The 24,476-nt window shown below is 42.0% G+C and overlaps 1 protein-coding gene across 2 annotated transcripts in view; it reads left to right on the forward strand.

Annotated features, from left to right (window-relative positions):
• The window catches only part of LOC141264476 (uncharacterized), a 497,614-nt gene that overhangs the window by 420,429 nt on the left and 52,709 nt on the right, over positions 1-24,476 (forward strand). The window contains exons 23-24 of one of the 2 annotated variants that reach the window (XM_073676751.1): positions 2,576-2,669; positions 6,830-6,891. The exons of the other annotated variant lie outside the window; for it this stretch is intronic. Coding sequence (XP_073532852.1) covers positions 2,576-2,669; positions 6,830-6,891 — 156 coding nt within the window. The remainder of the gene's footprint in view (positions 1-2,575; positions 2,670-6,829; positions 6,892-24,476) is intronic. 2 annotated transcript variants of the gene reach the window in all.

Raw genomic sequence — 24,476 nt, forward strand, 5'->3', positions numbered from 1 at the left:
AAATATCATCAATGAAACGATAGTAGGCCAGAGGCCTGATGGGACTTGAGGACAAATAGTCACTTTCAAGCTTGGCCATGAAAAGATTTGCATACTGTGGAGCCATTTTACTTTCCATCACTGTACCAGTCTCCTGTAGATATATGTTGTTATCAAATTCAAAGTAATTGTGGGTGAGGATGAATTCTGTAAGTTTGACCACAGAATAAGCAACAATTCCTGTATTTTCCATGAAGTGATTTTCTTTTTTTACTGTCATTTTCCAGTAGTTTTTTTCACTCCATTATTGAACAATGAAGACACCACTTGTGATTTTTTTTTTTAAGCAAAAACAATCTAAATACACTCCAAAATTGTTTTGGGTGTCTTTTGAGGTTTTCCATTGGCTTGTGAGCTTTCTCATTGACTCGTATTGTAATGTCCAGAACGTCTTCCGAGCAGAAAACTGCAGAACAATGAACGTTTCACTTCTTTTAACCGCTTGATGTTTTTAGAAACCAAAAGCAGCCAAAAACGTTCACAAGTCTGGACATACAGTATGCATCGGATGTCGTCCTTATAAAGAAATTCATATGTCCTTTATTTTAAGCGAATTCTGGTGCATTCCATAGCGGAATCTGCCTGAAAAATATGTCCTGTGCACGTACACTTAAAGGGTTTTGGAAATTTAATTAGAAATTTGCTGAGGAGGAGGCTGGTAACTGTATAGTAAGCTAATTTAGAGTCCAATCTTTTTATGGATCTAATAAAATATCTTTAATCAGAAAATGCTTAAAGATGTGCATCTATGAAAATTCCATAAACATTTCACTAGCTGGCTTTTCTACCTCCTTCCATCTCTCTCTGTGTCACTCAGTGTGAGTTGCTCCAGTTAATACTTGTTCATATGCTGTATTTTTTCCCCATTTTCAAAGATAAAAAACGCTGCACATTACAATACCAGCAAAGTGAATTAAATTTCTGAAATACTCATGCTGCTTATTTTTTCCATGCCGATTTTAACCCTCAGGCTGAGTTCACACGATGCGTATTTAATGCGTTTCCGCGGCGTTTTTGCAGTTGCATAAACGCCGCGGAAATGCATGAAAAACGCATGGTAGAAGGGCAGCAATGTTCCCCAATTGAAATCTGCATGTGCTGTGCCCATGATGCGGATTTTTCCGCAGCGTAAACGCTGCGCTCAAAAATCCGCAGCATGTCAATTAATTTTGCGTAAACGCGGCGTTTTCGCCGCCATTGACTTGCATTAGAACGCGCCAGTTCCGCAAGACTGCATCTGTACTTGCGTTATTGGCGCATTCTAATGTGCGGATGGTACCCGGGTGTGGAGGAGAGGAGACTCTCCTCCGGACCCAGGTACCATTTAAAAAGCTGTAAAACAAGAATAAAATAAAAAATATATATATACTTACCATCTGTCGGCCCGCGCAGCGCTCCTGCTTGGTTCCCGGCACTTGCAGTGAGTTGAAGGACCTGCGCTGACGTCAGAGTCATGTGACGGGTCACGTGACGCTGACGTCGGCAGGTCTTTCAATTCAAAGTTGCCGGCAGCCGGGAGAACGGAGTGAGCAGGACAGCGCGAGCCATCGGAGGTAAGTATATACACTCTCTCGGGTCACACTATATAAATCCATGCCGGTTGCATGGATTTATATAGTGTGACCTAGTTGTCAAGCACTTTCCAGGTGATGCTAAAATCGCCTGGAAAGCGCTTGTCAATCTGCATGCGGAAACGCATGTGAATCCGCATGTGGATCCGCATGTATTCTGCAGGAAAAACGCATGCACAATCTGCATGCGTTTTTTCTGCCAGGGAGATGCAGAAATGATGCAGAAATTTTCTGCTTCATTTCTGCATCCTGTGCACATACCCTCAAGGCGTTTTTTGAAATCTGCAGAATGTCAATTCTTTACGCGTTTTTTTCAGCGTTTTTCACCTGTTCAAATGAATAAGAAAAAAACGCAAGTTAAAACATGTATTTTATAAAGCATTTTTCTTGCCAAAACTCTGTTTTTTGATGCAGAAGAATCTGCTGGAAATACTCAGCTTGTGCAAATACCCTTACACCCCTGAATCGATGAAAGGTTTAACTGTGACATCACTGTGTGGAACATCCTGGAAGGGCTATAGGGAAGATATAGTGGGGCAGATTTATTAGGGTCATTGCTGCAGAATTCTGGCTTGTAAATAGGGTGCGTGGAACCAAACTCTGACATTGTGAGCACCGAGTAGATAGCGTAGTTTAAGGCTGTGCTCACATGTAGTGACCACAGTGGTTTTTTTTTAACCATGATGATAATAAAACTGCAGCATTTTTACTATGATTTTTGAAAATTGTGGCAAAACAAAATGCAACATGACTAACATGTGAACACAGCCTTAGACTGTCAACCCCACTATAAGCAAGTAAATGGTAACATTCTGTTGTCAAGTTATCCATTCATGTCCAGAAGGAAAAAAAAGATGCCCAAGACCTATATCATTTAGAATGTCAGAAATTACTAACTGTATAATAGATTATTAATAGATTATGTATATATATTTAGAATAACATGCATATCGATTTTATTGCAGCAACTTCCAAAAAAGAGAAGAGATCTTGTCTGCGGTGGTAAACAGACTTAGATCAGAAATGGAAGAGACAAAAAATGAAAGCAAACATTTAAAGGTAGCGATGTCCTTGTAAATCAAGATGCAATGAATTGGTTTGACACTTCTTAAAAACATGTGAAATGGTTATTCCCATCTGCATTGATGAGATTGTTGGAAACTGCGTGTAAAAAAAAAGCACTTTTGTAGTTTACTACTTATTAAAATTCCACTACCTTCCCCTGATAAACATAATTTCTTTTTTGGTTACCTTATTGCCTAGGTTACCAGTCACCGCTGCAGTTTCGCAGTGGTGACTGACCAAGCACAGTACTTACAAGCTCTTTTCTATTGAGCATGTAGTCACTCCAGTAAAGCAGGCTGTCATTGCTCCAGCGCACTGTTAGCACTGATTCCAGCCCGCTTTAGTGCCTTTGTGCTTGTACAGCAGCATCAGGAGTGCCCAGTTAAAGGGGTCATCTGAAACTAACATTTATTATAATCCTAAAAGTCTATTTAGTGTAATAATCTAATCTCTTTTCTAATATATTTTAATTAAAAATTCTCCATCGTTCCCTCTGCTGCTTTAGCTATACTGAGCATGCGTCAGTTGTCAGTTTGGACATATGCTCAGTAGGATCTTGAATTTTTTTGTGATATTCTTTTTAATGCTCAGTGACAATTCGCTCCCTCGCCGGCTCTGATGAGAAGTCACAAGCCGGCAACAGAGTGCACCGTCAGTGTGCATTGCAAGAAGAGAACAAGCTAGCAGAGACCAGAGCCATCCTTGCAAGCGACGTCACTTGCAGGGACGGCGCTGATCTCTGCTTGCCAGGTTTTCTCCTTCAATATGCACTGACACTGACAGACTCTTGTTGGCTTGTAACTTTTCACCAGAACCGGCGAGGGAGCGAATTATCACTGTGCATTAAAAAGTATATTGCAAGAAATTTAAGATCCTACTGAGCATCTGTCCGAACTGACAGCCGAGGCATGCTCAGTAGAGCAGGGACTAGTCCAGCCTCTGAAATGGACATCACTGATGACACTTTGTTTCAGGGTGGGGATAGAGGCTGCGGCAGTGATCACAGCTTCTGCCCCCTGATGAAGTCTCATTTGAGTATGATGAAAGGTTGGAAAAGTTGGGCTTGTTTATCTTGTCTCAGAGGAGATCTCATTTACATGTATAAAAATTTGTCTGGTCAATACAAAGGACTGGCACACGACTTGTTCCTTCCAAAGACCATAATAAGGACCAGGGGACACTAATTATGGATGGAAGAAAGGCAATTCCGGCAGATAAATAGGAAAGCGTTCTTTACAGTCAGAGTAGTTAGACTGTGGAATGCCCTACCACAAGAGGTAGTGATGGCAGACACTATAACCGCTTTTAAAAAGGGCTGGATGATTTCCTCTGTACATTGTGGGTTATAGATAATTTAGTGACAAAATGTAAAATTGGAGGAGAAAGGTTGAACTTGATGGAGCTAGGTCTTCTTTCAAGCTTCAGTGAAGGAAATAATTATTTGATCCCTTGCTGTTTTTGTAAGTTTGCCCACTGACAAAGACATGAACAGTCTATAATTTTAAGGGTAGGTTAATTTTAACATTGAGAGATAGAATATCCAAAAAAAAAAAGAAAATCACATTGTATAATTTAGATAATTTTTTTTGCATTTCGCAGTGAAAAATAAGTATTTGATCCCTCTGGCATACAACACTTAATACTTGGTGGCAAAACCCTTGTTGACAAGCACAGCAGTCAGATGTTTTTTGTAGTTGATGATGAGGGTTGCGCACATGTCGGGAGGAATTTTGGTCCACTCTTCTTTGCAGATCATCTCTAAATCATTAAGATTTTGAGGCTGTCGCTTGGCAACTCGGAGCTTCAACTTCCTCCATAAGTTTTCCATGGGATTAAGGTCTGGAGACTGGCTATGCCACTCCATGACCTTACTGTGCTTCTTTTTGAGCCACTCCTTTGTTGCTTTGGCTGTATGTTTTGGGTCATTGTCTTGCTGAAAGACCAAGCCACAGCCCATCTTCAATGCTCTAACTGAGGGAAGGAACTTGTTGGCCAAAATCTCGCGATACATGGCCCCATCCATCTTCCCTTCAGTACGGTGCAGTCGTCATGTCCCCTTTGCGGAAAAGCACCCCAAAAGTATAATGTTTCCCTCACCATGCTTCATGGTTGGGATGATGTTCTTAGGGTTGTACTCATCCTTCTTCCTCCTCCAAACACGGCTAATTGAGTTAATGCCAAAGAGCTCAATTTTTGTCTCATCTGACCACAGCACCTTCTCCCAATAACTCACAGAATCATCCAGGTGTTCATTGGCAAACTTCAGACGGGCCTGCACATGTGCCTTCTTGAGCAGGGGGACCTTGCGGGCACTGTTGGATTTTAAACCTTTAAGGCTTAATGTGTTACCAATGGTTTTCTTGGTGACTGTGGTCCCAGCTGCCTTGAGATCATTAACAAGTTCCCCCCATGTAGTTTTAGGCTGATCTCTCACCTTCCTCATGATCAAGGATACCCCACGAGGTGAGATTTTGCATGGTGCCCCAGATCGATGTTGATTGACAATCATTTTGGATTTCTTCCATTTTCTTACTATTGCACCAACAGCTGTCTCCTTCTCACCCAGCGTCTTACTTATGGTTTTGTAGCCCATTCCACCTTTGTGCAGGTCTATGATCCTGTCCCTGACATCCTTAGAAAGCTTTTTGGTCTTGCCCATGTTGTAGAGGTTAGAGTCTGACTGATTAATTGAATCTGTGGACAGGAGTCTTTTATACAGGTGACTATGTAAGACAGCTGTCTTTAATGCAGGAAATGAGTTGATTAGGAGCATCTAACTGGTCTATAGGAGCCAGAACGCATAATGGTTTGTAGGGGATCAAATACTTATTTCTCACTGCAAAATGGAAAAAAAAATGTATCTAATTTATACAATGTGATTTTCTTGAATTTTGATATTCTATCTCTCAATGTTAAAATCAACCTACCCTTAAAATTATAGACTGTTCATGTCTTTGTCAGTGGGCAAACTTACAAAAACAGCAAGGGATCAAATAATTATTTCCTTCACTACGCCACAAAACAGAAATTACCGTAGGTAGAAAAAATAAAGCAGTTACGTAGTGTAGTGAGGGAACGACAGGGAATTTTTAATTAAAGTGTATTGGAAAAGAGATTAGATTATTATATTAAATAGACATTTAGGATTAAAGAAAATGTTATTTTTGCGCCACCCCTTTAAGGACAGTGGGGCATCAATATAGCTCATCAATCAAGCAGGAACGTTCAACAGAGAACTCACTGGCTTGAGGGTGAGGCACTCCTAAGAAGACCGCATGGGCCAACCCATTAAATAAACATTTTACAGTGAAAATAGAGATGTTATCAGCGTATTTACTATGGTTGCTGTTTCCAAAAAAATTACATTTACATTTGCAGTCAATAATGTGGCTGATGCTCTCATCTATGAAATATTATCTGAGCTTCTAGTTGCAAATGAGTTAAATAGTTGAAAAATCACACTCACGGCCTAAATCCAATCACTTCATTAGGAGCTGATCTGCAGTACCGGGAATGACCACTAGACTGTACAGAGCAGTGCTGATCATTGGTTCTTTACCTCTATTTACACATGGCTGCTGCCAGAGCTGATAATGGTGGGGTCACCAATATCGATTAGAGGACAACCCCTTTAAAGTGTCAGGGATCTGCTGAGAAATTGTTAGATCTACATGTAACTAGGACCTTTTTGTGTCTGAGGACCACAGTGAAAATGTTAATATCTAAGAAATATTTAATGGCTATATTACTGCTGGGCTTTGTTCATGCAGCTGTTTTTCAAACTAAAATGAGTTAATACAGTGTTTTAGTATTTCATTTAAAGAATGAATGAGGAAAACGACACTTTTAACAAGCAAATGGTGCAAAAGTAGAATTTTTGTCATTTGTAGCAAAAATCAGCTTTGCCTCCATCATATTCTTTATCTGTGCAAAAAAAAAAAAACATTTTTGTTTCATCATGCCAGGAAACATTTTTTAAGTCTAGAAATCAACATTTGGTGCATTTATAGACAAGGTAATATTTTTTTATTTCGAAATTGTGGAGATAAAAAAAAAAAATAAGAAAAAGCAGAGCAAACGTAACAATCTCGCAAGCTTTAAAATCTGTGTGTTTTAAATGCTGAAAGCAATTTCATGTTTTTCGGTTTGTATAGGAAAATGGTGTTGAACAGCGAGCACTACTTTCAGAACTTAAAAGACAGCTGGAAACACAAGAGTAAGTCCCTGCATGCTTTTATTTCATTTGATAGTCTGATCTGCACCGAATTTCATTCTAAAAACATCCCGGAGCATTGCTAATAACAGAGGATACAGTCAGAAATGCAGATCCCTTCCATTGTTACTGCCGTGGCTATGCAGGAGATCGGCAGCCCCTCGGCCATACATTTTCTTTTTTGAGGGGGGGGTGATTTTCTACAGGCAACAAGAATCACATTAGATTAAAGAAGAATACTGAGTAAGTAAACTCAAGATATCTATTGTAGTGCTAGCAATGGCGGCAGTTCTGCATGTATGTTATAGGCATGGAGTAGGTGACCACCTCGGTCACGTGTGAGTTTGTAATAGTCGCAATTTTAATAAATAATTAAAACAGTTTCCAGCGTTTGCAAGTATAAATAGGAATATTGGAGATTGATGTGGATCTGACAGCTATCATTGCCAAGGGTTAAGGGGCATATTGAAACCATTGCACTGGGCACCAAATGAGCTCATCCCTCTGCTAATTGCTATATTGGTTATGTTCAGTAATTGTGTGTCAACTATAATTAGTATGAATTAATTAAATAAGATCTGCCTCCTCTCCGGACATGGACATGTCTGTTTTAGTAAATGACTGATTTAAAAATTCTGGGTCTTCTTTCTTTGAACTGTATGTCGTGCCGTTCCTCTGTTACTCCTCTGGGTGTTACCAGCTGGGGGTGTATTCCTGCACAGCCAGACGCTGTCCAATGACTGCTAATATTGCCTGATTGTGTAGTCACACGCCCCTTCTACCAGAGACATTGTAACACCCAGTTGTCCATTTATTCATAAATTTCTAGGCGGAGGAACCGAGAAACAGTGCAGAGTTCTATTGTTCTATTTTGTGGGGACTGCATGTACTTACTAGACATGTCAAGGGAGTCACAGGTCTTTTTTCATGGGGTTTTCCAGCTTCTTAAAAAAGTTCCTGAAAGTACATATTAAAGGAGTAAAGGTGGTAAAACATTACAGAGTCAATCAGGAGGAGGCTGATCTAATCAGCAGTTAGATCGATCTCAGGTGACCTGACATGCATTAAGACTTCCTTATAACTGAAGAATAGATCTGACTGCTTTTATATACAAGTCCAAGGAGTAACACAGGTTCTCTCCCAATAAGTCTTCTTTTACACTGCGTTTACAATGTGCATTTTCCTGATGGATACACTAAATAGATCCATAGGCTCATTCACCAGACAGAGGCTTTTTGATCTCATTCTGTCTGGTATATGTCTGTTTTTTTTTCTTGGCAGTATAAAATAGCGATGCAATTCCATACAGAAGCATCCAGTAAAATGGTTGATGGATGGATCACAACTAACAAACTTTTAAAATATATTTCATGAACTTGTGTTAAAGCACCACTACCGGGTTTTTTGTTTTTTTTTCAGCTCTGGAGTGGTGCCTCCAGCCCCCAGTGATATACTCACTCTCAGGCATCTTCTCTGGTTTTCAGCACCGCTCGGATCCCGCAGTGCCATCTTTTGAGGGGGCAGGGGACTTACATTTAAAGCACTACTCCAGCTGTGCAATAACAAATACCGCTGGAGTGGTGCTTTAACGTATATTGTTTATGAATGACTATTGCCATTCAGTGGCATCCCTCAAACATGTTTAATCAGAGTTTTCATCTGAAAATTCCTGTGACTTCAACCTTGGAGGCATACTACAGACATGGTGCAAAAGTACCCTGGCCAACGTTTAAGCATGTGTACGTATGTAAATGTATATGCATGCTTGTTTATGTGTGTACATTTATATATGTCTGTATTTATATATGTGTATGTGTGTATTCTATGTACACAGCAGTAAATTAATGTATATATGCATCTATATGGATGTGTTAAAGGGAATCTGTCACCAGGATTTTGTTCCCTTATCTGAGAGCAGCATAATGTAGGAAAAAAAAAGCTGAATCCAACAATGTATCACTTACTTTACTGGGTGCAGCCGTTGTGGCAGTTGTGGTAGTTTTTAGATGTAGCAGAGCTCAGAAAGCTTCCCCCGCCCATACCAGGCTCTCTATGTACATTGTATATTGACAGTGAGCTGCTTATCAGAGAAGGGGGCGTGGTCGGTCTAAAAGTACAGTGAGACCTTGCCCAGCAGTGATAATATCCTGGTGATAAAACCTTCATTGTAAGTAAACAACAGCACAGAGCATGATAGGTAACACATCACTGAATTCAGTATTTTAACCCCTACATTATTCAGTTCATAGATTACATAGCAAAAACCTGCTGACAGATTTCCTTTAAGTAAGAATACAGTTTCTATATGCTTTAGCATTAAAGGTGTTGTCCACTGTAAACGAGTTATCGCTTATCCACAGGATAGGTGGTAACTTGCTGATCGGTGAATGCTGGGACCCGCACCAACTGGGAACTTTTACTCCTAATAGGGAATTTTCATCTCTGTGACAAAATGGTGTGACAGGTCAGAGACCTAACCGCTGCTCCATTTTTTTTTTTGTGGGGCTGCCAGAAAAAGCCTAGTGCATCCCTCGGCATCCCCATGAGGAGTGAATGGAGTAGCAAGTCAAGTATATATACTGCCGCACCATTCTAACGGGAACAAAAGTGCCAATCTGTGCAGGTCCCATCAGTTGGGATCCCACCTATCAACAGGTTATTGCCTTGACAAATCCCTTTAAGCCCAATGAGTGCTTCTTAGTCAATGGGTTTATGAAGTGCCCCAAAAAGTCCCAGGGGACAGGGGTTTTCAGAGTCCAAATTTGTAACATGAAAAAGGTTGTCCAGGATTAGAAAAAAATGTGAAATGGCCATCGGATGCTATACTGGACATAGCTCATGGGCAAGATTGGCGCTGTTTCTGGGGAAAGAAAATATTTTTTTTTTAATAACTGTTGACAACCCCATTATGTCAGCAGCCAGTTAAACCACTTTAATACTGTTCTGTTAGGGCTGCAAGATGAGGAGCTCATAAGTCATAGGAGCCTGCATTGTGATTGGACACAAAAAGCATCAAATAACTAAGAAATTGCAGTCCGGCACCTCGTTGCCTGCACTGAATATAGGTGATATTACAGAATTGAGTATTCTGCTTTTCTTGGGCAGGAGCTCAGTATCCCACTGCTCCAGTTACTCATCTCTACGAAATTACATTAAAGTTGCAGCTTTCACATAAATCATTTGAAAAGTGAGGAACTGAGGCTTGAAAATTTAATAGAATCTAATTGCGGGGTTTTCACACTGCACTTTAGTAAATTGTGATCTTAGCATAAAAACACAGTGGCCCGAGAGCACGGGATTTTATTATAAAGATGTCAGTGTTAGTCGGAAACATGCACATATTTTTTATTGGATATTAACGCTTCCAGTGATCAATGACAGCGTGCCGAGTACATTAGAATTTGTTTTTGATCAGCAGAATGCAATTATTCACCAAACTCAAAACAGAAGGCAAACTTGTAAGAGAAAGCGGAAGAGTTATGGCTTTCTTACAGCGCAGGTAATTTTAATATAGACGAGATTGGTCCAAGTCCTGCAGTTTGGACTGATAGATCATCTCACACAACTATCATTTCAATAATCTCAATGACAGTGCGGCACCGGATACTTGGTACACTATTATAAATTAAATTTACGGCAAATGTCATTGCCGAGAATATGGAGAGAAATCCGTCATTTGTGTTTGTGGAAGTTAAGATAGGGGGAAAAAAAAATTTAAGATTCTGTGACAAAACATAACAAAAATGATGTATATGTCGGGGGGCGATATTACCAGTTGTATGCAATTTCCTTTTTCCATTACAATTTCATTAATATACTGGAGTCACAACTGAGTGTGCTATACCAGCACAGCATGTTCTCAGAAGAAATAAGCACATACCTAGATGCCCAGCGATAAGACGAAATGGCAGGTTTGCTTCTTGAAGCGGAAACGGACGCTGCTTCATGTGACAAATTTGCTTCAGCTCGACACGGGATGTGTGGATGGCAGCCATGTTTATCCAGCGCTATTCTTTAAGGTTTCTAAAATACACTTTGGTAAGAAGTGTGAGGCAAAGCACAGCAGGTAGCAATAGGAAATGCTGCAGACATGTTGCAGCTCTGATTAGAACACGGCTGAGTTAAGCACGAGAGATGGAATATACATCAGTAGAAAGGAAATTCTCATCTCTGGAGCATTGCCGCATTGTTTTTTTTTCTGTTGCTTTTTTCCCCCTCTTTTAGGTCATTTTAGAATAATTGTTCTTTTTGAATTTTAACTCACAGACCCCTCTGTCTACTGCATAGACCCTTATCACATTAAAAGAAAAAATATAGCCATGAGGTTACTTAGGTTTCATGATGCCCAGAACTGGATCAGTGATGTCTCATGCCCAAGTCTATTTTTTATTTTGGACTACCACCCCAAACAAACCCAAATATCCCTTTTGTCTGGATTATGTGGTTTCATATTTTCATGTAATAATCATGGGGTAAGCGAATACTATATCATTTTTTTAAAGCACTTACGTTATACATAAGTATTCATTTTTTTAAGGGGACGTGTCATGTTCTTAAATGGTTTGAAATGCAAAGTGCTTTTAAAAACAAGCAACCTGTCCACTTTTTTCTTCTTAAAAATGTTCTCTGCTCTCAAGAACTGAGCGATTTTTAATTTTTATAGTTTACTGCTATTGTGTGAGGTTACCAGACACCTCTGCCGTGGTTGGTTTACTAGGCAAGGAGTGAGCACTTGCAAGCAGTTTGCTATACAGCTTGTAAGTGCTGTCCTGAAACTGTCCAGATCGGCAGATCCGGCCAACTTCAGATCCCCCGCGTTTCTCCAATGCTGCAGAGACTAAAGCAGTCTTTGCTAGCATTATTAAGCTCTTTCTGACATTTTACGTACTAATACGTATCTGTGCCCGGGCATATTGGACCAGATACATATTAGTACGCATCGGAGATTGCGCCCGCACACAGGCTTTGCGGGTGCAATTACCGCCGGGTGTCAGCTGATTGTCACAGCTGACACCCGGTACTATATGCAGGGAGCGGTGTGGCACTGCACATTAACCCCTGAAATGCTGCGATCGAAGTCTATCACAGCATTCCGGGAGCAAGGGGAGGTAAGCGCCGATACTTACCTCCTCTCTGGCGTCCGGCGCTGTCTCTGCCGGGTCCCGGTGGTTGTCATGGTGACCCGATGTGATCATGTGCAGTGTACGATTAAAGTAACTTCTGCCTGTGCAGGGCTGACAGGCTGTATAGCACAGGGATGCTATAGAGGCGATCAAACTGCAAAATATGAAAGTCCCATAGTGCGACAAAGTGTAAAAGTTAAAAAAGTGTCAGAAAGTGAAAAAAAATAAAAATAAAATTGTAAAAATATTTTAAAAAAGTGGAAAAATAATCAAAAAAAATAAAAATATACTGTATCCATGAATAAAGATTATTCAGAAAAAAAAAACAATGAAAGTACACATACTTGGTATCGCCACGTCCAGAACTACCTGACCTATAAAACTGTCCCACTAGTTAACCCCTTTAGAGAACACGGTAAAAAAAAAATACTACGCAAAAAACAATGCTTTATCATCATACCGCGAAATAAAACGCGATCAAAAAGACGAATGTAAATAAAAATGGTACTGCTGAAACAGTCATCAATAGTTTTTATTGTGTAAAAGCTCTAAAACATAAAAAATTATATAAATATGGTACCGCTGTAAACGTACTGACCCGAAGAATAAAGCTACCTTATCAATTTTACCACACGTGGAACGGCATAAATAAAAAAACATAAAAACAATTCCCGAGTTGTTGGTTTTTGTTTGTTCTGCCTTCCAAAAATCAAAATAGAAAGCGATCAAAAAATGTCACGTGCCTGAAAATGGTACCAATAAAAACTTCAACTCGCCCCGCAAAAAACAAGCCATCACATGACTCTGTCGGCCAAATTCTGCAAAAAATGATAGCTCTCAAAATATGGTGATGCAAAAACTAGTCTTTGCAAAAAAAAGCGTCTTTTAATGCTCGAGTCTCCGCCCCATATGCTTCTTGGCCAAAAAAAAACTTGCGGGGATTGCCTGCCATGCATGAGCGATCCCCGCATGTTTTTTTTGGTGTCTAACAACCGTGAAACGGTCGGGGACTTGAGCATGTAACTCGAGCACCCACGATACATGGTGCATATGACGCGCCACCCTGGGCCGCGTGGTACTCGGAACCGGGCCTTCTAGTGTACGGTGCTGATGGGGGTAGTAGTGGCAACCCGATCCCGTGGCTCAGGGTGGTCAAACCAGTGGCAGTCTATTTATGTTTTTTTTTTGTGGTTTAATGTCCGACTACGCCACCCGTGGATCGCGGTCAGGATGAACCGCCGCTGCAGGGCAGACCGCTGAGGCTGGTGTTGTGGGTGCAGCAGAGTGTAGTACAACTCCCCACGGGAGGAGTATAGCCTCAGGGCAGTGTAGAGTGATGATGGTGGTTGTGGTGCGGGGCATCCCAGTACTAGTAGTGCTGACGCGGTGAGAAAGCACATAGACAAGGTGTTGCAGTTCAGGTTCTTTACTCACAGTTCTCATCCAGGTCACTTGTGCACAGATAGGACCGCCCGAGCCGTGCTGCGTCCACCAGGCAGGGGGCTCGATCAACCCCCAGGCAATTCCGGAGTGTGGCACAGGACTCCCTTCTATCCTTTCGTCAGCCGTGCCCCACCAGTGACACTACTTCTGTCCAGCTGCCTCGGGTCTTCTCCTGGGAGGACTGGGTGTCCACTTCCCTGACCCTATGTGGTGTGCCTTTCTAGTAGGTGTAGTGAGGGGTCGCACCAGTAAATGATCACGACCACCGGTTCTTGGTTAAGGATTAGTCACCTCCACCAACTTGGGATCCGGTACCCTGTTCTGCCAACCCATCACCCGCAATCTCCTGGGTCCTTAGGGTTCCTTCTGCCTTCGTGTCTCTGGGCCTCTCTTGGTGTTCTGTTCCTACTTACTTTCCTTTCAGTTCCCTTCTGTTTCTGTCTTTTCCGCTGGCTCTGGCCTTCACTCTAGGCCTGCCTCGTGGAGCTGGGCCCAGACTGAGCCACAGCTCCCTGTCAGCCCTCTCTGGCTGAACTCCTTCTCTCACTGAACACAGAACAAAGATGGTGCGCACCACTTATACCTCCTTCTCTGTGTATGAGCCCAGGTGACTTGCAACCAATGGGCTCCTACCTATGCCTAGAAACCGTCCCCTCCTGCTCCTACATCACTGGGTTTTCCTCCCCCTCCCCACTCCAGCCAGGGACATGATCTGTCGTGCCTGCATTACTGTACTAATGGGAGCACCGTTGAGCTGTCCCCCCGAAATGGTGTGTGTGTGATGCATGCAGCTAACTGAGTCCTGGTCCACACACCATCCTTACCTGGGAGTGGGATATCACACCTCTGGTTGAGGTGCAATACCTCTGTAGCGACCTAACCCTCAGGGCACTACACATACCTGAGTACCTGATGCAAACTCAAGTAGCGAGCACTTGCGCTCAATACTAATGACAACTTATTCAATATGATGACCTAATGTTATAAATTTCTGTGTCTTACCTCTGGGTTCAAAATGTTCACTATACCCCTTGATAAAATACTAGAGGGGTCTAGTTTCCAAAATGAGGTCACTTGTGGGGGGTTTCCACTATTTAGGCGCATCAGGGGCTCTCCAAATGCGACATGGCATCAGCTCTCAATTCCAGCCAACTTTGCGTTCAAAAAGTCACACAGTGCTCTTTCCCTTCTGAACTCTGCTGTGCGCCCAAACAGTGTATTTTCCCCCACACAAAAGTTTTTGGGATCCATTTTCTCCACTTACCGGGCTAAAACATAATTTTTCTGGAAAAGGTTTGATTTTTTTATTTTCACGGCTCCATATTATAAACTTCTGTGAAGCACCTGGGGGTTCAGAGTGCTCACCACACATCTAGATAAGTTCCCTGATGGGTCTAATTTCCAAAATGGTGTCACTTGTGGGGGGTTTCCACTGTTTAGGCACATCAAGGGCTCTCCAAACGCAACATGGTGTCCGCTAATTATTCAAGCAAATTTTACATTCAAAAAGTCAAATGGCGCTCCTTCCCTTCCGAGCCCTGCCATGTGCCCAAACAGTGTTTTTCTCACATATATGGGGTATTGGCGTGCTCAGGAGAAATTGCACAACTCATTTTGGGATACATTTTTCCTGTTACCCTTGCAAAAATAAAAAAATTGGGGTCTAAAGTAACATTTTTGAGAAAAAAGTTTAATGTTCATTTTTTTCTTCCACATTCCAAAAATTCCTGTGAAGCACCTGAAGGGTTAATAAACTTCTTGAATGTGGTTTTGAGCACCTTGATCGGTGCAGTTTTTAGAATGTTGTCACTTTTGGGTATATTCTGTCATAAAGGCCCCTCAAAGTCACTTCAAATGTGATGTGGTCCCTTAAAAATTGGTTTTGTAAATTTTGTTGGAAAAATTAGAAATTGCTGGTCAACTTTATAACTTCCTAACAAAAAAAAATTTTGGTTCCAAAATTGTGCTGATGTAAAGTAGACATGTGGGAAATGTTATTTATTAACTATTTGTGTGACATATCTCTCTGATTTAAGGGCATGAAAATTCTAAGTTTTAAAATTGTGAAATTTTCCAAATTTTTGCCAAATTTCCTATTTTTTCACAAATAAACGCAAGTCATATCAAAGAAATTTTACCACTATCATGAATACAATATGTCACGAAAAAACTTTCTCAGAATCATTTGGATCCATTGAAGCGTTTCAGAGTTATTGCCTCATAAAGTGACAGTGGTCAGAATTGTAAAAATTGGCCTGGTCATTAATGTGCAAACCACCCTCGGGGGTAAAGGGGTTAAAGGATGCTCTGTTTGGGTCAATAGTGCAGCCATTTTTAGGAGCACAGTAGATCCCTCTTCCTCCTCTCCCCTATCCCTGGCAGTCAGGTACCTGGGAGATATGCTTCTCAAGAACAAACATGAGATAACCTCTTTAATATTTAGGTGTTACGATGGCATTCTTTCCACTAGAAGCAAAACAACTTTTATTTCTAAATGCAGCCCACAACAGAGCTAAATCAGTTTGCTAAGTAGTTTTAAAGGAATATTCCCATCTCCAATACCCTATTCCAATATGTAGTAGGTGTAATAATAATAATATTATCATAATAACATACCTCCAATTAGAAATGTAGTATAGTTTTTCTGATTCGCTATGTCTCTTTCCTCATGTGCAGGGCATTTCAGGACCTTAGGTATCCATGGTTACGACCTCTAGCAAGTAGCTAACTCACTATATCAGTGGTCATAACCATGGATACCCAAGATCCTGCAATGCCTTGCACATGAAGAAAGAGACATAGCGAATCAGAAATTATTATTACACCTACTACATATTGGGATAGAATCTTGGAGATGGGAATGTGTGGGGTACAGGGTGGTAGTTGTGGTGAGGGGCTGCTGCAGTGCTCCCACACTTTGACTCTCCACAAAGAATAAATAATGTTCAGTCTGTCTTATAGTTTGCGTGTACTGAATAACACTCACAGTTTTCCTTGAGAGTCCCATCTGCTCCAGGGTTCCAATCTCAGCTGCAGGCAGACAATCAAGCATACACTCTTGTTCCTTTTCCAACAGAATAGCTTTAATTAACTCTTCCAGTTATGTTTTGGACCCAGAACATTGTGATACAGCAGTCATAGTTTCAATAGAAGATAGAGTACAGCAAATGTTCTTTTGCTCATCCTGAGCTCTCCCTGCCTTCTCTGTTACTTCAGGCTCTGTAATGACTTCCTCTTCCCATACAGTTTTCATGCTTCCTGACCCACTCTTCTGCTGTTTTAGCATCCCACTGAACAAAGTAACGGACGTCCGCATACTGTATTTCCTACCCTTCAGCGTGCTCCTCATGCTTTCTCAGGCTCCAGGCCTAGTCTGCTTCTCCTGTGTCCTCTCTTCTCTCTCTGCATCACTGTCGACTTTCAGCCAAATGGCCCTGAACTTCTCTACTTCTCAGTTTCCTCCTGCTCATGCTTAAATGTTCCAACACTTTCAGCTATATTCCTCTGACTAAACGAGGAAGTACTCCTTTTATTTATAACTTCACTTCCTCTCCCAACTGGGATAACCCCTAGACACAACAACTACAACTTCTACCTACTCCTCACACTACAGTGCCCCCTGCCTTCTACTGAACCCCTGTACTCAGCTAAACTTATCTCTTTCCTATACTTATACCCTGTTCTTTCCCTATATTATTTTCCCTATATTATTTATATAGTCACAGTACATTAACACACATTCTCAATATTTCACAATTATATGCGTACTATACATTATACATGTACCTGTTTTATCAGGAAGAGATGCAGAGCTTGCACAGGCGTCCACACACCCTAACAGGAATACCCCTTTAAGTGGAGAGGTACCTTTTATTTGACCGTTAAGACATTCTATTTAAGGCTGTATGCCAATGGGATGCAGGCTAAAGGCCATAGTAAATACATTTAGTAATATAATCTAGTAATAGACTGGAATGGAAGCTGATGAGATTTTAGAGTTCCTTGGCTGCCTGAAATTTCTTTCATTCTTTTATTTTCAGGTACCAGCAATATAAAATATACTATTTTTGCAGATTTTAGGTATCCAAGACCATATTTGGATTCCATGTTTCTGCTCAGTGTATTCATATGCACACTTTTTCTTCAGGCCTACCTTTAGGCAGGTGTCTATTCTGCATTTAGACATGAGACATAAATTACAAGACTGTTTATCAAACCCTAAGGCCAGTCTCAAATTCAACAATTTTTTTTTTTACTATTTTATTGCAGATTATCTACCTATTCTTTAGCGCCAGCAAATTCCACAGCGCTGTACAGAGATTTTCAGCTGTAGTTTCACTTGTGGAAAATCCTCTGCGTCTTACAATATGGGGTTTGTGGATGAGATCTCACTAAATATCCATCCTGCAGAAACGTTCCTCGGTGGAAACTGAGCTGCGTCGCAGATTTGAAATCCGCAAAATGTCAATTTATGTTGCTGATGTCAGAGGGTTTCACTCTTTGCAATGCAACATGTGAAGAAACCCCTAGACACACATACACTAGGGTCACTCTCATAGGAAGTCAATTAACCTCTTACCCCGAGGAAACCACGGAGAACATAAAAAGCTTAGGCAGATGTTGTCCATGGTCAGATCCGAACCCAAGACCCCAACGCTGTGAGACAACAATGCAACATAACATTTTCACATAAACCTCTACGTATGTGTTACTGGCGAGCATACGGCTACATATTCCATCCCTACCATTACAATAGGATTGTTCTGCAGAGGTACTGGATCAGTCTTAATGAACTGTGATCACTTATGACAGTAAAATAGTTACATACAATAGATACGTATAGAAATGCATGCGTTTACGACATGTATGTTTTTGATACCTTGCTCAAACCCAAAGGAAACAGCAAGAGGATGGGAGCTGTAATTTAGCAGTAGCCCATGTACTGAGCGCGGCCTCCCTGCGGAGCACTTCTGATATATCTATCATTGTCTGTTTCTATGATTGATAGTTTAATAATGTTACTAGGAACAACAAACCCATGACACACAGGGGCCGTGAATCCAGATCTCAATAAGAGGTCTGCATTTTCCTAGTAAATTGTCTATAGGCACATTTTGGGCACACACTGTGTCTGTTGAAACATGAAGTATTGCGGTGGGTGGAGGGCACCCGCTGATCAAAGACAAGCTTCTCTAAACACTTAGGAATGGTTCCTTGGTAGTTTTACTACTATGGCTATGCAGACATTGACATCATTGCAAAGTATATTAATATATTTCATTAGTAAATGATTCTTTATGCACATCTGTAGTCCGTCCTGCTGACCTTTCTCAATGTGTGAGGAAACTGGAATGAAGAACTGTGATATTTCTGCATTTTGCTGAAAGGAGTATATCTATCTGTTATGGAAGAATATTGCAAAACTTTGGAAGAAGTCCAATCTCTGGAAGCCCTGATCATTGGGAGAACAAAAAGCCTGGCGTCCTTTCTGCATCTGTATTGCACAGCAGCACTCCCAGCCAACGAATGTGCAGAGAACTGCAGCACAGCTGTGCTCCATATCAACAATAACGCCTTGTTATCCCTCCCTGGAGGCTGGTAGTACCGCTATGCAGTGGAAATCCGCAATGGAGCAGAGCTTTTAAAGGGAATCTGTCAGCAGGTTTTTGCCATTACATCTGAGAGCAGCATAATGTAGGGGCAGAGAGCCTGATTCCCGAGATGTCACTTACTGGGTGGTGTGCAGCACTTTCATTATAATCAGTATTTTATCAGCAGGAAATTATCACTGCAGGACTAGGTGTCATGTGCAAGACAGGCTAATCTTTGTAACCCCGCCCACACCACTGATTGGCCGCTTGCTCACAATGCACAGTATAGGGATCTGCCAATCAGTGGTGTGGGCGGGGTTATACACAGCTCAGCATTCTAAGCACGGCCACATCTACAGCAGAGAAAACAGGGAATCTATCAAAACTGCACCAAGCAGCTCAGTAAGTGACACATCGCTGGAATCAGGGTCTCTTCCCCTACATCATGCTTCGCTCACATCCCAGAGACAAAATCTGCTGACTGATTCCTTTTAACTAGCCTGCAGCTTTTTTATATTCAGAAATTGTGGAGATCCAGGAAGTTGGATACCTAATGATCAGGAAACAATGACATATCCATGCAGTTTACCATCACTTTTCTTTAGCAGGAAAATACCTTTAAAAAGGAACTTATTTGATTATTTTTCTTTACATACAGGTGCATCTCACTAAATTTGAATATAATCAAAAAGTTAATTTATTTCAGTTCTTCAATGCAAAAAGTGAAACTCATATGATATAGAGTCATTACAGAGTGATCTATTTCAAGTGTTTATTTCTGTTAATATTGATGATTATGGCTTACAGCCAATGAAAACACAAAAGTCATTATCTCAGTAAATTAGAATAATTAACAAAAACACCTTCAAAAGCTTCCGATGTGTTTAAAAAGGTCCCTTAGTCTGTTTCAGTAGGCTCCACAATTATGGGGAAGACTGCTGACTTGACAGATGTCCAGAAGGCAGTCATTGACCCACTCCATAAGGTCCCAGAGTTCCAATTTTCATTTGGAAATCAAGGTCCCAGAGTCTGGAGGAAGAGTGGAGAGGCCACAATCCAAGCTGCTTGAGGTCTAGTGTGAAGTTTCCACAATCAGTGATGATTTGAGGAGCCATGTCATCTGCTGGTGTAGGTCCACTGTGTTTTATCAAGACCAAAGTCAGAGCAGCCGTCTACCAGGAAATTTTAGAGCACTTCATGCTTCCCTCTGCCGACAAGCTTTTTGGAGAAGGAAATGTCATTCTCCAGCAGGACTTGGCACCTGTCCACACTGCCAAAAGTACCAATACCTGGTTTATAAACAACAGTATCACTGTGCTTGATTGGCCAGCAAACTCGCCTGACCTTAACCCCATAGAGAATCTATGGGGTATTTTCAAGAGGAAGATGAGAGACACCGGACCTAACAATGCAGACGAGCTGAAGGCTGCTATCAAAGCAACCTGGGCTTCCATAACACCTCAGCAGTGCCACAGGCTGATCGCCTCCATGCCACGCCACATTGATGCAGTAATTGATGCAAAAGGAACCCCAACCAAGTATTGAGTGCATTCACTGAACATACATTTCAGTAGGCCAACATTTCAGATTTTAAAAACATGTTTGAAGCTGTTGTTCTAAAGTATTCTAATTTACTGAGATAATGACTTTTGTGTTTTCATTGGCTATAAGCCATAATCCTCAACATTAACAGAAATAAACACTTGAAATAGATCACTGTTTGTAATGAAACTATTTTGTATTTTGTAAATAAACTTTTTAATGATATTCTAATTTAGTGAGATGCACCTGTAATAGACTACGCCTTCCCCATGTACATGAGTAGAGTTTCTTTTTTTGCATTACTATTATATTTAATTTATTTTGTATTTTTTTATTAGAAAATGCACTTACAATGCATAGAGACCATTGCATAACAACAGCAAATATGGCAGCAAGGTGACCACTCTATCTATGCCTAGGATTGAAAATGCTCCACGTCTGGGACTTTTTCTAACTCCCTCTGTGACTCTGGAAGGTCTTCTTTATTTCTGAACGTTCTGGGAGAGATGGCAAGCATGGTTTTATTCCTCACTCAGAAAGCCATAATGTCGATGAGTTTTAGCATTTATGTCAAGTAATTTGTAATGGTTGCAAGTCTACCCACCCAAAGAAACAGCTTGATGGACCCCTATGATGCTGTGAGATTGGGTCATAAACTCCATGACCGTGCCGGGACTTGCAGCTATAACGCAAGGGATAAAACGTTCCTCTATTATGGCCATCTGAATGAGCTACGGCCGAGCCTGGTAGTGTTCTCTATTGTACAGTAATAATATGTTGCACAATGAAGTTTCTACTGCTACTGTGATGGTTACTGGTACCAGTTGCATTTTCTTTCCAGTTGATCCAATAATGAATACCGGTTGTTACGCACACGCCCGGACTGACTGGCGTGAACGTGGTTGGTGATCACACTAGACCATGAACCAAGGAGTGCCTGGAGGGGCGTGACTAAGTATCAACTCGGTCCAAAAGGTCGCACGGAGGCTCAATCAACTCCATGAACCAGGGAGGAACCGAGCAGAGGGACCAGGTGCTACTCCAGGTCAGACCCCGGTCACAGCTGTTGACCCACACCGGGGAAAGCAGGAGCAGGCACGTTAGGCTGGCATACTGACAGGTGGGTACTGGCAGGCACGGCTAGTATGTTGACAGGTGGATACTAGCAGGCACGGCTGGTATACAGACAGGTGAGTACTGGCAGATAGGAACTCAGGCAGGATAGGGACCAGTATAGACTGGGATACAGGAACGGAGCTGCAACTGCGGCAGACAAGCAGAACAGAGCAAAACCCACTGGTGCGGTAGACGAGCAGAGCAAAACCCGCAAGTGCGGTAGACAAGCAAAGCAGAGCAAAACCCGCAAGTGCGGTAGACAAGCAGAGCAGAGCTAAACCCGCAGGTGCGGTAGACAAGCAGAGCAAAACCCGCTGGTGCGGTAGACAAGCAGAGCAAAACCTGCAGGTGCGGTAGACAAGCAGAGCAAAACCTGCAGGTGCGGTAGACAAGCAGAGCAAAACCCGCAGGTGCGGTAGACAAGCAGAGCAAAACCCGCAGGTGCGGTAGACAAGCAGAGAAAAACCCGCAGGTGCGGTAGACAAGCAGAGCAGAGCAAAACCCGCAGGTGCGGTAGACAAGCAGAGCAGAGCAAAACCCTCAGGTGCGGTAGACGAGCAGAGCAAAACCCGCAGGTGCGGTAGACAAGCAGAGCAGAGCAAAACCCGCAGATGCGGTAGACAAGCAGAGCAGAGCAAAACCTGCAGGTGCGGTAGACAAGCAGAGCAAAACCTGCAGGTGCTGTAGACCAGCAGAGCAAAACCCGCAGGTGCGGTAGACATGCAGGGCAGAGCAAAACCCGCAGGTGCGGTAGACAAGCAGAGCAGAGCAAAACCCGCAGGTGCGGCAGAGAAGCAGAGCAGAGCAAAACCCGCAGGTGCGGCAGACAAGCAGAGCAGAGCAAAACCCGCAGGTGCGGTAGACAGGCAGAGCAGATACACAGAAGGTACTTACAATGAAGTAGCGAGTGGACACTAAACTCACAAACAGAAGTACAGAGACAACGAGTTGGAGTTAGGTGCAGGTACAGACACTGCATTAAAAGGAAAGATACGAACATAGAGTCAAACAAGTAACGGGCTAGGACACTGTTCAGACAGGAACTGAACCAGGAACAAGATACAGGAATGAGCCTGGGAACTCAGCCCCCAGGGTGGCGGAAACAGACTACAAGTCACAGATACAGGCAACGGGCCTGGGTATACAGCCCCCAGGGTGGCGGAACAGACTAGAAGTCACAGATACAGGTAAGAGGCCTGGGTACTCAGCCCCCAGGGTGGCGGAAACAAGCAAGATGCAGAACAGGACCTGGCAACTCAGTTGCACAGAACACACTGAAAGAAAGTGTTGCTCAGGCCCCTCCTACTGGGTGGAGGGGGTTTAAGTATCCAGTGACTCACAACAATAGGCTGGGGACGTATCAGGAGTGCGCACACAGTAACTATAAGAATCAGGCAGTAACCGCTCTGCCGCCCTAAGCAATCAAACAAGAGACATGCACACAGCAGGCACTGGAGCAAAGTGTGCAGCCTGGACTGATAGGTAAGATGGCGGTCTTGCATGGTGGGAGGTGTTAAACCATGCCAGCATGCCGCCAGGGATGTTAAACCGGTTTCTGTTGCTGCTGTGATGGTTACTGGTACCAGTTGCATTTTTTCCCGTTGATCCAACAAATAATACCGATTTCTGTTACTACTGTGATGGTTACTGGTACCAGTTGCATTTTTTTCCAGTTGATCCAACAAATCATACCGCTTTCTGTTGCTACTGTGATGGTTACTGATACCAGTTGCATTTTCTCCAGTTGATCCAACAATGAATACCGGTTTCTGTTGCTACTGTGATGGTTACTGTTACCAGTTACATTTTTTCTAGTTGATGCAACAATGAATACCGGTTTCTATTGTTATTGTGATGGTTACTGGTACCAGTTGCATTTTTTCCAGTTGATCCAACAATGAATACCAGTTTCTGTTGCTACTGTGATGGTTACTGTTACCAGTTACATTTTTTCTAGTTGATGCAACAATGAATACCGGTTTCTATTGTTATTGTGATGGTTACTGGTACCAGTTGTATTTTCTCCAGTTGATCCAACAATGAATACCGGTTTATGTTGCTACTGTGATGGTTACTGGTACCAGTTTAATTTTTTCCAGTTGATCCAACAATGAATACCGGTTTCTGTTACTACTGTGATGGTTACTGGTACCAGTTGCATTTTTTCTAGTTGATGCAGCAATGAATACCGGTTTCTATTGCTAGTGTGATGGTTACTGGTACCAGTTGCATTTTTTCCTGTTGATCCAACAATGAATACCAGTTTCTGTTGCTACTGTGATGGTTACTGGTACCAGTTGCGTTTTTTTCCAGTTTATCCAACAATGAATACAGGTTTCTACTGCTACTGTGATGGTTACTGGTACCAGTTGCATTTTTTCTAGTTGATCCAACAATGAATACCGGTTTCTGTTACTACTGTGATGGTTACTGGTGCCAGTTGCATTTTCTTTCCAGTTGATCCTACAATTAGTACCGGTTTCTGTTACTACTGTGATGGCTATTGGTAGCAGTTGCATTTTTTCCAGTTGATCCAACAATGAATACCGGTTTCTGTTACTACTGTGATGGTTACTAGTTGCATCTTTTCCATTTGATGCAATAATGAATACCGGTTTCTGTTGCTACTGTGATGGTTACTGGTGCTAGTTGCATTTTTTCCAGTTGATCCAACAATGAATGCCATTTTCTGTTGCTACTGTGATGGTTACTGGTACCAGTGCATATCTGCTTCAGACTTACGAATGTGGCAAATACACTATTCTGTCTGTGG

Source organism: Phyllobates terribilis, unplaced genomic scaffold, assembly GCF_046119375.1.
Source record: "Phyllobates terribilis strain yellow unplaced genomic scaffold, ASM4611937v1 Scaffold_4__5_contigs__length_816908805, whole genome shotgun sequence".
NCBI lineage: Eukaryota > Metazoa > Chordata > Amphibia > Anura > Dendrobatidae > Phyllobates > Phyllobates terribilis.